Source organism: Chelonoidis abingdonii, chromosome 1, assembly GCF_003597395.2.
Source record: "Chelonoidis abingdonii isolate Lonesome George chromosome 1, CheloAbing_2.0, whole genome shotgun sequence".
In the NCBI taxonomy this organism is placed as follows: domain Eukaryota; kingdom Metazoa; phylum Chordata; order Testudines; family Testudinidae; genus Chelonoidis; species Chelonoidis abingdonii.
In genome coordinates this window covers 90,525,112-90,543,102 of record NC_133769.1, presented here as the reverse complement: position 1 = coordinate 90,543,102, position 17,991 = coordinate 90,525,112, and the positions used below count along the sequence as shown (strand labels likewise).

The window sequence follows — 17,991 nt, the reverse complement described above, 5'->3', positions numbered from 1 at the left end:
GCAAGAAAAGCTTGTTTTACTCACGCGAGGAAAACCAAAAGGACAGCCTTAGTTTCCGTTCCCTCCCCAGAACTCTTAAAAAAATCCACGTCTCTGATTGGTCCTCTGCGTCAGGTGTTTGGTGCCCCCTTTGTCACCCTTTACAGGTAAGGAAATTAACCCTTACCTATCTACTTATGACAGAGGGGGAGGGGGAGGGAGACCACAGCATGCTCACTCCTCCATGGAGGAGGCATAGAAGAGGGGGACAGATGGGCCCTTGGGGAAGGGGTGGATATCAGGGATAATCGCCTCCAGCCCCAAGCAGTGAGACGCTCATGGCAGGGTGCTGAGCACCCCATGGCCGGACACCCCAGCCCTCTGCCCTGACCCCCGCACCTCCCCCACACACCCAGCCTCTGCCCTGACCCCCCCGCACCCCCCCCACACACCCAGCCTCTGCCACTGACTCCTGACCCCCCTAACACACACCCCTAAACTCCTTGCACCCCACACACACACCCAGTCATCCCACATCATGACTCCTGCACACCGTCACACACCTCCAGCCTCCGTTCTGACTCCTGCACCCCCCCACATACTCAGCCCTCCACACCCCATGCCTTGACTCTTGCACCCTCTCCACATCCCCTGAGCACCAAATGGGAGCTCCTGCACCCACCCCCCACATTCGCATCTCCACCCCTGGTCTAGGGTCCCAGCCGCCAGCCCCGCTCAGCCCGCTGGCAGTCTGAGGTCCTGGCTGCTAGCCCCTTATCACCCGGGGTCCCGCAGGTCCTGCTTAGCCTGCTGCCATACTAGGTGAATGGAACCACAGGCCGGCAGCGGGCTGAGTGGGCCGGCGGCGTAATATCACATTTTAATTTAATTTTGAAAACCTTGTTTACTTTACATACAATAATAGTTTAGTTATATAATATAGGCTTATAGAGAGAAACCTTCTAAAAAACGTTAAAATGTATTACTGGCATGGGAAACCTTAAGTTATAATGAATAAGTGAAGACTCAGAACACCACTTCTGAAAGGTTCCCGACCCCTGCCTTATATCATCCAAGTATTTATTTAAAGCATATTTAAATACACAATTTAATACAAAATAATTATTCCTGAAGAAATTCTGCACCAAAAAAAAAAAAAATTATGTGCACAATATTTTAAAATTCTGCAAATTTTGTCAATAAATAAATGTGGCAGCTCCAGCATGGCAGTGAAGAGCACAGGCCACTGGCTGCACAGAGTGGGAGATCACCCTGCAGCCCCCCTCCTTCACCCAGGACACAGACTCGGTGAGGCTGCACCTGACCTAACACAGCACAAGGGCCGGACCTGCCCCAGAAACATCCCAGGGCCCTGCCTCTCTGCACCAGGCGCAACAGGTGTGGGCACGCAGGCTCAGCCCAGCAGGATCCAAGTGTGGAAGGGCTTAGCGTGAGGGGATCCAGGTGTGGGGTGAGAGGGTTCTGCGCAGGGCAGTCTAGGTGCGGGCAGTTCAGTGGGGTGAGGGGGGTTCCAGGTGCGGATGGGGACGGAGAATCTGGATGTACAGGCTCATTGGAGGCTTTTGGTGCAGGGGCAATCAATGGGACTCTGGGGGGGGTCCAGTTGATGGTGGTTGACCCTCAGCAGGGGGAGATGGGTCTCGGCGGGGGGAGCGCATGGGATGGTTTAGAGGGGGGGGGGGGAGGTTCCCGGATGCTGGGAGATTGGAGCTTGGTAGGGTGGATGTCTGGGGGCAGCTGTTTGGGTTTCAATGGGTCTCAGTGTGGGGGGACTCATTGGGGTGGTCTGGGTGCAGCTTGGGGCTCATGAGGAGGTGTAGGAGGATGAGATTAGGGGGATCTGGTTGCATGGGGCTGCGGATGCAGGGGCTAAGGCTCGGCGGGGTGGGGTTTCTGGTGTGGGAGGCTCAGCAGTGCCGTTTAGGTGCGGGGGGGGGGGTCTAGATATGGGGGGATCCAGAACATGGGAGTTGGGCGGAACAGGAAGTGGCGGACATGGGAACAACTCCCTGTACAGTGACCCCTCCCCTCATAACTGAGGAGCAATGGGTCAGGAAGTGGGGGGTGCAGCCGGGTAAGGATTCTGGGGATGGGGTTGCTCCTTGCAGGAGAAGAGCAACTCCTGTCCTCCCCCAGCTCAGCAGAGACTAGCAGCTGAGCCAGGCGCAGGGTAGGAGCCACCAGCCAGGGCATCCCTATCCCCTGAAATGATTTACCTCTCCACTGGCTGCCCACACTGCTGGGGACAGGCGCATGACTGCTCTTGTGGCTGGGAAGCAAAAAAAATCTGCACGGGACATGAATTCTGTACATGTGCAGTTGCACAGAATTCCCCCAGAATATTAAAAATATACAGTATTTTTGACCTCAAAACAAGCTACATTGGCTTTATAGGTACTCTTAGAACACTGTGTAAATGAAAATTTTTCTTTTAAATATTTGTATTATGCAGCCAATTCTTAAAGGAAACAACTGTGCATTAGTACTGGCGCCATCAACTATAGTCAACATGATGTAAAACTAACTTTTCCTCAGCAGTCATTTCATTTCGTTTTTTCAAATCACCAATTATTATTAAATTAAATCTGGTAAGTAGTCCATTATATACTATTTATTAAATAAAGCCTTTTTGAGTTGTACAACTAATCTTGAAAGTATCTTATTTCTGCATACCAGAACTCAAAGGCTGAATGCTTTATCAAAATTCTAACAAATAGAAGGCTAATACTACACCAATTTTTAATCCTGAGCTACTTTAATAACTCAATTGTAAAAGCCTGAAAAAACCTGAGATTGTAATACTTTTTACAGATCCAGACTAACACGTCTACCCCACTGATACTTTATAATACTAATTATCACGTAATGGCAAAATTAGATTTTGAAACATCTCCTGACTCAATCCACAATGGTTTGACATCATTTCTAGCTTCCCTCAAATGTCTTTAAACAGGCTACCATAATTTAGTAGTTCACAAATACAGCTATACCTTTCCCTTCATGGAGCACATTTACAATGTTATCCAGGTGTGTCTATACCCATTAGTTGCAAGGTGTCACACCTACAGCCTGCTGGCCACTTTCATCCATCTGCAACTCCCTCTGTGCACAAAGAGGACCTGGCCTGCTGCTGCTCCTCCACAGATTATTCAAAGGGGCCATGAAGGAGGAGCAAGCTTGTGCGGGGTTAGGGCTTCCCTTCTCCTGCTGTTGTCATCAAGACTTTCAAACTAGTTTTATATCCAATTAGCTGCTTTGCTTCCCCTCCACTGCAGCTACCACAAAAGACTCAAAGGAGGGGCAGCTTTTCAAATGCCCAGGGATGCTCCTGTAACATAAGCCTCCAGGGCTCTCTAAACTGTGCTGATGTCTCTCCACAGTCTCCAGAACTCAAACAGAAGAGACTCATCCAGAAGTGCTGGATTCAGTCCTTACAAAAGACCTAAGCAAGGATGTTGGCAATGGTGTCTGTAACCCTAGAAAACAATCTGCTTCCAGAACTAGAAAGAAAAATCAAGAACTCTGATTCCCAGCGCTCTGTGTTGCACAAATATTTGGCAGTGTGTTGCGTCCCTCTTTGTGGGCTGGTCCACATATCAGCATGCTCTCTCTCTCTCACCAGTTACTCCAATGGCTAAAGTGGAACAGGTCTCTGCAACAAATCTGAAAATTAGGAGTTCAAACCCTGCTGATATCAATGTGCAGTTTGGAGAGATGTGGGGGGGAAGTATGCAAGTTAGTATAAAGTCTCTGCAGTAATTGTTGGCATAATTTATATTGCAAAATATTATATTTAAAAAGGAATTTGGATTCTGTGTTAGTAGTTGTCTTAGTGCTGTAGTTTTAGTGTTGGTCCTTCTAAGACAGATGTTGATAAATTGGAGAGGATTCAGAGAAGAGCCATAAGAACGATTAATGGATTAGAAAACATGCCTCACAGTGACTGAATTTTTTGAGCTTAACAAAGAGAATGTTAAAGGGTGATTATAGTCTATAAGTATCTACATAGGGAACAAATATTTAATAATGGGCTCTTTAATTTAGCAAGGAAAGATAACACACCATTCAATGGCAGGAAGCTGAAGCTAGACAAATTTTGACTAGAAATAAAGCATGTATGTTAAATAGTTAGAGTAAATAACCATTGGAATAATTTACCAAGGGGCATGGTAGATTCATATCACTGACCATTTTTAAATCAAGATTGGATGTTTTTCTAAACTATACGTTCTGAGAAATATTTTGGAGAAGTTCTATGACGTGTGTTATTCAGGTCAGACTAGATAATCAAATGGTCCCTTTTGGCCTTGGAATTTGTAAGAACAGGATGTGGCAGATGGCATGTTTGAGATGTAGTGTAACGTGTGAGAGATTTTGGCTGTGTCTTCAGAGAGGGGCAGACCCTGAATTTGTGAAATCCAGAAAGGATAGAATTTGATTTAATAAGTTCATCTTTGCAGAAAACAAGTCTTGTTCTCAAAGGCCTTAGGGCACTGCTAATGAGCTACAGCACTTTTCACTTTTAGATTACTGGTCTGAATCCTTCCTACATCAGCAAGGATTAAAAGTTGTTCCCATATAATGAAAGTTCAGCAGACCCTACATCAGAAGAGTTTTCAAGTCCCAGTTTCAGCTCTGCTGTCAAACTCACCACTGTATTCTGAGACTAGATTAAGATCTTCATGGTAGGGAATTCTCTTACCAGGTGCTATGCATTGTACAGACACAATGAGGGCTTGATCTTGGTTATGTTCTCGCATGAGAACTCCTGCAGCAGGGGCCAAAACTGCCTTACTCACTACAAGTTTTTTAAAGTTTGTAATACTTTCCCCCCCCACACACACACACTGGAGGTGGGCAAGAGATCAAAAAAATAAGAAAGCAGACAAAAAGCATATGGTTTAATTTTTTTAATTCACTATTTTGGGTCGGGTCTGATTTTTTTTTTTTTTAAACTTTTGAGGTTTGCAATACTGCACGCTTTGTAGATCCAGAACGTGATTTCTAGAGGTGCTGAACACACACCTTAAGTGCTGAGCACCTGCAGCTCCTGTTATGAAAATGTAGTTCAGAATCTTAAAGAACACAGCAACCTGCAGTCTAAACATACTATTCCACTTTTCTGAAAACAAAAAACCCTTTTGTTTGATATTAGCGGAATACTGTGGGCCACACACTGCCATTGATTACATCTGAACAATACCAATGGCTTTAGTGAGGATTACTGACCTAACTAAGAACACAATTTTCACCAAGCAGTTTTAACTTTCAGGTTAATTTATAAAGCTCCATACAATTTCTGAATAAGCTGTTTTATAAATTTGAAAGTCAGAATTGCTTCCCCTCCTTAGTATACTATATTTCATTCCAAGTCTTTCAGCCATTAGTGTAGTTCTTACCACCAATCCTTAGAACAGCATTTCCCAAACTTTGCAAGTTGGCCCCTCCTTCAGGAAAATCCCGGGACTCTTCTCATATATTACTATAAGGCCTACAGATTTTATTTTATACATCATCTGCACTGTCTGCTCCTAGCTAGTTTTTCACACCCCGCTTTGTTAAGTGCTACCTCAGAATATGAAGAAGAGGCCAGTCATAGCTGCTCATACCTCTCTTCCCCACACATATCTAAACTAGTGAATCTTGATCTCCAGGACAGTTGCACTGTAGGAACAAGCATAATTCAAACATTTTTTTCCCCTTATACTATAAAATGTTCCTGCTATCCTCCACTAACAATTTGTACCAAAAAACCACACACATTTTGGCAACAAAGCATTTTTTAAATTTGGCTAAGGTAAAACAAAACAGATCACAGGAAGAAATAAGAGTTTGAATATTATGAAGTACTTACTAAAAGCCGATTTTTGGCTGCCACCATTATTGTAGCACAATTTGCTGACCAGGAGCAACACTTCACTAACACTTCCACATCATCCTGGTATTCATCTGCATTTCTGAAGAAGTCTTTTATATCAATAGTTTTCAGTTCATTTGCTGAACACACTTCCCAAAGCTTCAAGAACAAATATATTAAAATCAGCCTTAAAAATCAATTAGTGTAAATGACAGAAATTAGCATTAACCGATTGCAGTACTGATTAGGTTATTCAAAAGCATATACAATATTTTAAATTTAATTTTCCAGATATCCTGGAATGTTACTGTACATTCATGTACGCAAATATGTCAGAGCGAAAAGAAGATAGCCCCTCTACACTGCTGTGTTGAGATTGCACTTGAATGCATACTCAGTTCTGGGCATTTCTTTACCAGAAAGGTATTGCAAAATTGGGGGAAGTTCAGAAAAGAGCAACAAAATTATTGTTGACCTTTAAAGAAAGATTAAAAGATCTTATATGCCCTACTTCACCTGCCCTTCCCCCCCCAAAAAAGACATGGGGAAACATAACATAATACACTTTAATCTTTGTTGCTTATGAAATGCATTTAGTTATAGGTTATGTTTATCTATTAAATATTAAAATTGCATGAAGCAGTTTCCCCTCAAAGTTATTATAAACATATTTCAGAGAAAAACCTAACATTTTCTGGGTTTAAAATGCAAGACTATTTTATAATCCCTAACAGAAAGAATGTTTTCTTTTATGGATTAAGTTTATTGTAGTTTTTCATGTGCATACCACGAAGTAAAAAGAGCACAACATACGTTCCTGTAAGCATGATGTTTAATATATATGCCGTTATGTACAAGACTATTTTGTATTAAATTAAAATGTTTTGAAGAAATTTCCAGTTTGAAAATTGAAAAACTTTGCACTGAATGTCTACATAAACATATTTTACACATTCCACAGGGACTTAGTTGCAATTTTTCCAACAGAACTTCCACATTCAAATATTACACTTCTGTATCTGTATGTGTATTTTATATATATATTTTCCTATCAATCTATTTTTTAAAACTATCTACACAATCCCTTCAGTGGGAAGCACTGAGGCCATAGTAAAATTATAGGCCAGCTACTACTGACTTTTTGAAACCAAGAAAATACAATTGCCTATGGTAACCCTCTTTACTTTTTGCTAAAATTCTACCAATCAGATTGTACTATCAAACTCCCTTCTTTACCTGACATTTGTCCAACTTTTGTCAAGATGTTCACTAGCAGAAACTATTAGTGAATGGTAGTTTATTAAACATCACAGACAAACTTTGTGATCAACTTTTTTCTTTTTTACAAAAGTTATTTTAGATTTCCCTTTATGGCTAAATGAGATTATTTATCAACAACGAGCCCCAAAACAGAAATAAAGCACACACAATTCTAGATATAATTTAAGTAATAACATAACAGTAGTAAAAATAACAAAGAGTCCTTGTGGAACCTTAGAGACTAACAAATTTATTTGGGCATAAGCTTTCGTGGGCTAAAACCGACTTCATCAGATGCACGGGGTGGAAAATACAGCAGCAGGTATATATACGCAATACGTGAAAAGATGAGAGTTGCCTTACCAAGTTGAGGGGGGGAGGGGGATCAATGCTAATGAGACAGTTAACAGTAGCAAGGGAGGAAAAATCATTTTGTAGTGGTAATGAAGGCGGCCCATTTCAAGCAGTTGACAAAGTGTGAGTAACAGTAGGGGGAAATTAGTATGGGGAAATTAGTTTTTGTAATGACCCATCCACTCCCAGTCTTTATTCAGGCCTAATTTGATGGTGTCCAGTTTGCAAATTAATTCCAGTTCTGCAGTTTCTCTTTGGAGTTTGTTTTTGAAGTTCTTGCTGATACAAACTAACAGAGCTAGCATTCTGAAACATAACAGTAGTAGTCACCTAAGTCCTGTGAGGGAAGTGAGATTTTTATTTGCAAAAACTCAAATTAACTTTACCTGTAGAACAATAAACCCAGATAATCCTCCACCCTACAGTAGTTACAGTAACTCCTCACCTAACATTGTCCCGGTTAAGTTGTTTCATTGTTACATTGCTGATCTATTAGGGAACAAGCTCCTTTAAAGTTGCACAGTGCTCCTTTATAACATCCTTTGACAGCTGCCTCCTTTGTCCACTGCTTGCAGGATTCTCTGGAAGAGCAGCCCCTCCTCAGGGGGATTAGAACCAGAGGGGGCTGGGAGCAAGCAGCTCTCCTAAGTTCCCTGTAAAGTATGTGGCTCAGCAGCTGCCCAGCAGCAGTTCAGGTGTCCCTCCGCCCACTGCTGTGCTGCTCCTGCCCTGCCCTCTGCCTTGGAGCTGCTCCTGGGAGCTTCCTACTTGCTGGGGGTAGGGGAGGGTTTGCTGATATCAGGATGTTCCCCTGCTCCTGCCCCCCCATATACCCCCTCTCCACAAAGCGGAGGAGGGGAACAGGGCTCAGGGACAGAAAGGAGGGAGCTTGCTGGAAGCTGTTGCTTCTTGTCTGAACTGGATGATCTGCTTAAAAGGGCAACATACTTGAAATAGGGTTACCGTACTTAAAAGGGCAACGCACAACACAACACTCTCTCTCTCTCCCCAGCACTTTGGAAAGTCAGCACCTGTGCAGCCCTGTATGTGCTGTCAGGAGGAGAGTGGTGCGCTCCATCTGGATAGCATGGGCTCGTCATCATGTTCAGTTTTTGCAGAGAAATGTTTGCAGCTACTGCCCAGCATCTATTGTGTTTTCTCCGTCCTGCCTCAGTCCACGCTGCCTTGTAGAGTGTGAGGCTACATTAACAACAGTGTATTAACCCTTGAGGGCTCAGCCAAGTGCTAGTTCATAATTGAGCAGCAAGGTATTCCCTGGGAAATATTACACTCTCTTACTCCACCACCTCAATCAAGCTTCACAATCATTCATCGCTGTGTACAATATTAAACTGTTTAAAATGTATACTGTATATGTATATAATGTATTTTGTCTGGCAAAAAAAATTCCCTGGAACCTAACCCCCTTATTTACATTAATTCTTATCAGGAAATTGCATTTGCTTAACATCATTTCACATAAAGTCGCATTTTTCAGGAACATAACTACAACGTTAAGTGAGGAGTTACTGTACACACATAGGTGACTTTGACCTTGACTGTACTGAAGTAGAGCACTAGCAAAAAGGGATCCTCCACTTCTGAGCATGCAATTGCACAAATAGCAGACAATGCTGAACAGTATTAACTAAAAGAAAAAGGCTAGACTGATTTTTCTGATGCAGTAAAAGATGTGGCTTTCACATCATCTTCTGCTATGTGCTCTCAGGAAGTGAAAATCACAGGCTGAATAGTCACAGGTTAAGGTGTAGAATTTGAACTTCCCTCAACAGAAAGATGAATGATAGATGAAAGTAAACAAATTGTTCTCCAGCACTGGAGTCTTAAAAGATAATATACTGAAACTAAAGTTCATGTCACAGCATACCAAGTGCTTCATTGTAAATGCAAGAATTAAAAAATAAAGACCGAAATTTCTTAAAATGGTTAGAATTAATATTTGTCCGTATCAAAAAATGCATACTGGATATAAATGGAGTCCAAGTAAACTAGGCACATTTTTCAAGGGTAGTTTATTGTACTGAAATTATTATTCTGAAGAGTGACCATGATTAAACTGCTCTCAAGATAGACTATATGAAACTCAAATTAGATCCATCTGCAGCAGGAAAGTTTAAATTTATGTTGTATAAGAAGCTCAGCACAAGGGGGACTGGCGTACCGAAATGAGATACTAAAAGAATTACGTATGTAAACTTGCACTGAATGAGTTGATGTTGGAATAGTTTGCTGGCACTCATTCTTTGTGAGTATTTTGCTTTTAAATGTCCAGCTTCCCTGAAGCATGCTAGAGAATTAACAATGCCCACCTGGCTGGCTTCTTAGTATATTTTCTCTGAGCAGCTATCCAAAGTGATTGTTCTTTGTTCCCACAGAAGCATACAAGTAGCACAGAAGCATCAAGGGATCCTGTCCCAATCACAGCAGCAAAGGGTGGAGACAAGAGAAAAAGCTAAATCTCCTCTCAGCTGGCACAGTGGTAGAACAGAAAAGGGAAAGATGTGGAAGACAGACAAGAAATAGCAACAATTTTTTCCCTAACAGCTGGGAGAAAAGGGCAAGAAGTAAGCAAGCAAAGCTTTCACTTCTTCCCAGCTGCCTAGGTTTGGGAAGAGCGCCCCCAAGTAACCACAAGCCAAAGCTGACATGAAAGATGGGGACTGTTTTATGGTGGGACTGCTTCCAATCAGGGAGAATTCTGGGTTTCTTGCCAGGATATTGTACCTGGACCCAGCTAAGGAGGATACAGACAATCAGTCTCTAGACATTATTTAAACCCACCATCTAAAAAGGATTCTCCTAAATTTTTCAAGCTCAGTCCCCAGATCTCATTGATCCATTCTCTCAAACTAAACCACTTTTAACTTTCATTTTTTTAAACAGCAGCTGCAATAGCATTAGCAGCTCTTTAACATTCCTGATTTAGCTTCTCTTACAGCAAGATAAAAGCTTCTTTGAACAGTGATTCTAAAATGGTACAAGCTTTAGGTTGTAATTGGCAACTATACCTCCCTTTCTAAAAGAAGTAAACATTACAGTATAGGGGAAAAGAGCTACCCTAACCAACCCCAACCCCCCTCCCAAACTTCTGCTTGAGCTCGTTTGTGTAAAATTACATTAAATTCAAGAATACGTTAGACATTCCTGACTATCATATTGAAGATATATTTTATATGCCAGATCTCCTTTCCAATCAATCCAAATCTTCTATTATACACATATGATTTAAAAATGTATCCCAAAAATCATTCTCTCAATTAGAAAAGTTACATGACAGGAAGGATGGTGAAGATAAAGGAGTAAAAATGAGACCCTGGGTTCTATTTCCATCTATGACACAGAATTATTCATTTAATGAGTCATTTAACGTCTGAGCCTTGGTTTCTCATCTTTAAAATAGGAATGCCACTCAGCTACCTCACAGTGAAAATACTAGGCTTAATTCATTACCGTTTGTAAAAGGCTTTGAGATTCTTGAATACAAGGTAGTATTAAAATGCAAAGTATGTTATATAAGCCAATAATATAAATTTCCATTTTAAAAAACAGACTGGTTATTTACAAAGCATACCTTTAATGTTCCATCTGATGAGCAACTAGCCACATATTTGTCATCTGGTGAAAATCTGCAGTGGCTGACAGAATTTAAGTGACCAAACATCGTATTTCGACAATACTTTTTGTTCAAATCCCAGAGCTGCATAAAACGTAAAACACAACACAACTGCTGTTTAACCAAAAAAATATCTAAAGCTAAGAATATCAAAAACTTTCCTACCAAAACCAGGAATCCACATTCAAAAACAGAAGAAAAGCTTTAATTCAGATTTTTCTTCATATTCACAGCAACACAGGGAAGCCAGTGGCAACACTCATTTATTAAGTTAGCTAAATTTTTAGACTGAGATTTTCAAATCTTACCTTGAACTACTAACTCATGTGAAAACTAAAAATTGCTCGTCTTCACTAGGATTTACCTCAAGTTTTTAATTCACTTGAATTAACTAACAAACTAAGAACACGCCTTTTTTTCCCCTAATGAAGACAAAGCCCTTGAGGGAGAGTGGGAGGGAGAAGGGTATGGAAAGTTTGCCTTGATCTCAATGCTTCTCAAACTACTTCCCTTTTATCTTATCTTCCTCTTGTCTTCCAAGTTCAGGAGAAGTTTATTAACAATTCCTAAACTCTCTCTGATCCCCTCAAATAGTCATTCATCCTACTAATGTACTCCATTGAATCCATCCTTACTCCAAGGTCACTAATGACCTGCTAACTAAATCAAAAGGACACTATAATTTTTCTTTGTCTGCTGACTTCTGAACTTTTTGATCACACTCTCCTCATTTCTCTGAATCTATGATCTCTCTCGATTCTCATCCTAAATGGCCTTTCAGCTTTACCTTTAGCGCAGTTATTCTCAAACTTTTGTACTGGTGACCCCTTTCACATAGCAAGCCTCTGAGTGCGACCCCTAATTAAAAACACTTTTTGAATATATTTAACACTCTTATAAATGCTGAAGGCAAAGTAGGGTTTGGGGTGGAGGCTGACAGCTCGTGACCCTTCATGTAATAATCTCGAGACCCCCTGTGGGGTCCCGACCTCCAGTTTGAGAACCCCTGCTTTAGTGGCTCTTCTTAAGAGTGACTTGGTGATTTTGGGTGCCCAACTTGAGATACCTTAAAGGGGACTGAATTTTTAATGTGTGAGTATGTGCTGAGCACTTTTTGAAAAATCAGGTCCCTTTAAGGTGTCTCAAAAATTGAGGCATACAAAGTCACTGATCACATGAAAATCTTGTCCGCTATCCTAAAACCTCATATATTCCCATGGTTTTTACTTCTTTTATAGAGGAAACAGCTAAATCTGTCACTGCAGCCTGTCCCAACTCTCAATAGTCCTCTCAGATATATCCTCTAGGATGTCCAAGTGTAGTCTCCCCAAAATGGAATCTCTTCTAATCTTTGTCATCTGCCTCTCATCTCTATCAACAACTACAATTTACTATCAATTCTTATTTTCTGCAATCCAGGTGCCATTTGATTCATCCATCTTCTTCTCATTTCCAGTTTCTTACGTCATTTCGTTCCTCTTTTTATTATAGTTATAATCCAGCCCAATTGCTAAAATCTTCCACGCATTGGTCATTTTTGCCTTAATTACTAAAGTTTTCCTTTCTGATTTTTTCCTATTCACTTCTTCCACCCACTGCTCCCAATCATTCCAAAATGCAGTTGCTAAAAACATCCATTTCTCTTGCTACTTCAGCATAACCCTCTTCCCCCTTGAGTCTTTCAATAGCTTTTTGTACCCTCTGACATCTAGGTAAGGATCAGGATTTTGAAGATCATACATAATCTTTCCTTCTCCAAACTTTCTGCTCTTATCATTAGTCCATCACCAATCTTTTCCATTAGCCTTTTCTCAAACTCTCATCTTCATACCTTTTAGCATACTGTCCCCTACTGCTGGGGCAGCATCCTTGATCTCTTCAGCTAAGTGCCACTCCACCTCCTTGTAAGCCCCTGTAAAAACCCATGTCTAAAAATTCTACCTACCTTCTGATGAATTATCACTATATTCTTCCTTACCTGCGTTGTTGTCATGTGTTGTGTCATATGTTTGTCTTATCTAATAACTTACATAGTCAGCTTTTTGAGTCAAGGAACTTGTTTTATGGTATTTATAAAGTGTATGTACACTTCATTTTTAATAGTAAGCAACATAAAATAATCTCAGCATTTCCCACTTACTTTGATGTAAGTATCATTTGAGCAGGTGGCTAAGAGAAGTTGATCATTTGTGTTATTAAACTGGCAGCAGTTGACCTGTTCTCCATGTTCTTCTTATACCTGTACAAGCTGACCTGTTCTTGAGTTCCAGATCTAAACAGAATTGATTTAAACAAACAACAAAAAAACCTGTTTGAAATATATTCTATACAGTTATTAAAAAACAACAGGATGTGTGTTTTTTGTTTTTGTTTGTTTTTTTTTTTACACCACTACGCTGGAACATTTAATATAAATTAAATGCACTTTTCTCATAAGTTTGTAACTATTTAACAGTATTTCTCCCAGTAATATTTGAAAGAAGAGGGGGAAAATGTGAAATTAAAATGAAAAAAGAAAAATATTGTTATGGCCAAGTTATAACAATTTGTGGTTAAAAGTGGAAAATAGAGGATGCTTTTAAAAACAACAGTGGTCAGACAAGTTTTTACTAAAAATGTGATCACAATAAGATGCTTGGAAGTATCGTTTCACATCAATTCGCGCTTGCCAAAATAGTGTCTTTGGGTATTACTAAAATGGACAGGCCTGCACTTTGTTGAAACATTTGAAAAACTGAGGTGATATTAGAAAAAAATTCTTGAGTAAAAGATTTGAGATTCATATATGAACCCATTACAATACTAAAGAAATATACAGAAGCAGCCTAAAAAAACAAACAAGACAAACAGAAGCAAGTGAAACAACACTGGCAAGAAGCATGAAGGAAGCTATTATGATACTGTTGTCACTCATGTTGTAATGATTCTGTTCACACACTCAGATATTATGCTCCAGCCAGACTGAAGAATCATCTCATAAGAGAATATGATAGTAAATTATGCTTTATACAAAACTATGCTTTACATTATGCGCATCTAAAATAAAGGCATGTCTTCTAAAATATTTTCAAGTTGAAAAACAGTACCTATAATACTTGTTCTCCGCATAAGGTATACATAAACAGAAGATCTTGAAATTGGCTCAGTTTAAATTGGTTCAAGTTTAGAAACAGAACTACTTTTCTACTCAGAGGAAAATGCTCACCACCATTGCCTTACCTTAACTTTTTTATCCACTGAACAAGTTGCTACAAATCTGTCATCTGCAGAGAAAGCGCAACAAAGTACTTCATCATCATGAGCCTTTATTTCCAAAAGCTTCTCTCCACTTTTCGCTTTGAACACCTACATAAGCAGAGTATAACAAACACTGAAATCTTATGTCTAATGTACTCTGAGCTAAGTTCAAAATACCAATTTTATGCCTCATGCAGTATATGTTCTCAATTTTCTTATTTCAAGAGTTCCTTATAATATTAAATGGAAAATTGCCAAACAGTTCATGTTAAATTTTTTTTACCTTGAAAATGTTTATAATCTCATAGAATGTGTGCCCAGAATTTTAAATATCCATTCTTTACAAAGTTGGAGCTCAGATCAGAGATCACAAGAATGTCCCTAAATGGCTGAAAGTGAAATCTCGGGGAGGGTGATAATTATTCTTAAATATATTGTCAAAGGTTACAATTTACGCTTGAGATGAAAAACAAAACAGTGATGGGAAGATTGTGTGTGTGATGATGGACAAATTAGAAAAATAGGAACATAAATTTGTCTTTGGGTACAATTGCGTTTCTATTCAGGTTCTTCACTATTTAGTGTATAAAATTTTGAATGTATAAAGGACAACCACTTGGCTGTTAAGTAGTAGTACTCATATTTTAAATCCCAAAGAAAAAATATTTTATATATTAATATTTTTCCTTTCATCCTCCATGTAGATAACTGTTTCCTGGAGTCTACATTAAAATGAGGAATTCTACGACGACAGATCAGAAGAATCAGATTACTTGGTATATTAATGATTTTGAGGAAGAAAGGAAGACACTTCAAAGTCTTATTGAGGAAGACTCTACAACAAAAATCTTTCATTCCTGAGTTTTCCTGACTCAGAATGGGAAGAAGTGGAGGGAAAAGAAACCACATACTTCCATCATTTTGCCAAAAATTCTCATATTTACTTTTATGATAATGCAGAACCCCTGCTTAATCTAGACTAAATTTCCTACTCAGAGCTATTGATCCTCAACAAAAAATTGTTCAAGTGAATTTTGAGATGCCAACTGAAGCAGGACCAAGGTAATTTAAATTTGTTTTTTCTACATTTTCTCTTTCTTGTTGAGTTGAAAGGGAGTAAGAATGAAAATGAAACAGATTTAAAAAATAATCTAATCATGAATATTATGTTTAAGGTGTAAGGAAATCAGAATTTGTAATAAATTCTGAAAATCTGGATTTCCCAAATTTAAGGACCACCATATTTTGGTTTCAGACAAGATCATTAGGTTTGGTTGTGGTGGGGGGTACCTGAATAGTAGTGTATTTCCAATTTTTTAAAAAACCTTTTCTGTAGAATTATTTAACAAGGAATAGAATAATTATCAGCAAAATTTAGGCAAGTTCCCTTTCAAAGGCTATTTCATTCCATACACAGCTAAATTTTTCCTCCACTACACGAGGGGACAAGGACAAGAAACAAGCAAAAGATGCTGAAGAGAAGAATGAGATAGCCAGGGACTGGAACCTAAGGAAAAATAAGGATGATTCACAGATGACTGTGATAGAACATAAAACAGATTCATACCAATACCAAGAAGAGACAGGTCTATGTCATGTGGAACTCCACTCAGAAGAAACTATAGTCCTGTGACCAGACCAGATCCAGAGAACAGACAAGTGTGCTGTCTCCCAGGAGCAAGGATACAAGATGTGGACGTGAGGCTGAGGAAGATCCTGATGTCAGTGGGAAAAAAAATCCACTGATTGTGCTCTATGTCAGGACAAATGACACTGCTAGATACCCATTGGAATGGATCAAGGAAGACTACACTCGACTGGGAAAGGCACTTAAAGAAGCAGAAACTTGGTTGATTTTCAACAGAATAACTCCAGTTCCTAGAGAAGGAGAGTGAAGGTGTAACAAGATAATCAAGATCAACAAATGGGACAAGGACTGGGGCTAGGAGGAAGGTTATGGGATGATTGATTACCGGAAGGCATTTATAAAAAGACTGTTCTCAACTGATGGACTCCATTTGAGTACCTGAGATATTAATGTTCTGGGCTCAAGGCTGACATGACTGAAAAGGGCTTTAAACTAGGAGATGAGGAGAGAAGGTTGGGAAAGACGTGAAATCTCCACGCCTGCCTTCAATACACAGGAGCTGGAAAATCAGCTAATGGAAGATATAGCAAGATAAGGGAACACCACAAGCTAGAAAACTGGATGAGGCCTGAGGGAAACTGGAATGCTTGCACACAAATGAAGCAAGTCTGGGCAAAAAAAAAAAATAGAGGAACTACAACTGAGGTGCAGGTCAAACCAGTTATTATAAGGATTACAGAAACCTCGTGGAATAGCACTCAGGAGTGGAAAATAGGTATTGAAGTGTATGCACTGTTCAGAAGAGATGAAAATAAAAGCAAAGGTGGTGGGGTAGCATTGTACGTCAGCGAAGCAGTAAACTGTAAAGACATACGAATAGCATGGACAAAACAGAATCTGTCTGGGTCAAAATCAGGGTTATTAATTTTAAGCTTCTCTGTCAGACCATGCCTGATCATGCTGGAGCACACCAGGATGAGAAGGTTTTCCCTAAATCTGGCCTACTTGTCAGCATACTGAACACATGCTTATGAATACTTTGTTACTGTGCTGGATACAGTGATGGCTTATTTTGAGGCTGTTAGCCACTTTTAGAGCAATTCCATAAAATACCATGTGACCTTTGGACTTCAAGGAATTTATGGTTACATTAGTGCCTGGTGATCTCATATTAATAATTGCTATTATTATTATTAATAATTCCACCACTATGTCACTCAGGGCTGTGAAAAATTTAATCCCCTGACCACCATAGTTAGGTGGACCTAACCCTCTGTATAGCCATGGCTAGGTTGATGGAATAATTCTTCCATCAGCCTAATGTCTGCCTCTTGGGGAGGTGGATTAAATACATCAATGGAAAAATCCTGTCCTTTGCTGGTGGAAGCATCTTTACTACAGAGGCACAGCTGCAGCACCTGTGCTGCTACAGACGCTGTATTGCAGACGTGCCCTTAAGCATCATGATCCAGGAGTGTACTTAAAGAAAAACAAATAGACAATCTAGTATAGACATCTCTGTATTACACTGGCTATAGATGCATTTAGGGGCTATAAACCCTTGAACCGTATAATCCTGTATCCTTCTGAATAAAAAGATGACTCAATGTAAGTTATACAGTTAAAATAATTTAGGCACAGTTGTCTATCTTTTTAATTATTTCCCTCTGAAGTACTCTAGTTTCTTGGCATCCTTGTATAGTAAAACAAAAATAGAAAACCTTAAGTTCTGTTCTGTCTGGATTGTCTTATATATTTTAGTTTTGTTTACATTTATGTATTTTACCTGCAAGGTTTTATCAGCACCACAAGAAGCTATTCTCTGTCCATCCTTGGAAAAGCAGGCATGGTAAACTGCATCTGTATGGGGACGGACAACCAAACGGGAGAGGTTCTTCATGGATTTTTTATTTCTACAACACAGAAATAATAGTCAATGATTTAAGAAAAAATAATAATATGGGAGATTTCTTATTTAAATCTAATCCACACAAAAAATGCCTGTACATCTATGTTTTGAAGAGTACTTTAATATCTTTCACTATTGTCTTCCAGATTTCA

At 39.6% G+C, this 17,991-nt stretch overlaps 1 protein-coding gene across 1 annotated transcript in view; it reads right to left on the bottom strand.

The window, feature by feature from the left end:
- APAF1 (apoptotic peptidase activating factor 1) overlaps positions 1 to 17,991 on the bottom strand; it is a 78,101-nt gene that overhangs the window by 29,907 nt on the left and 30,203 nt on the right. Inside the window, 5 exon segments of the mRNA XM_032788561.2 lie at positions 5,855 to 6,016; positions 11,064 to 11,189; positions 13,246 to 13,377; positions 14,325 to 14,450; positions 17,717 to 17,843. Of these exon segments, the coding sequence (XP_032644452.1) occupies positions 5,855 to 6,016; positions 11,064 to 11,189; positions 13,246 to 13,377; positions 14,325 to 14,450; positions 17,717 to 17,843 (673 nt within the window).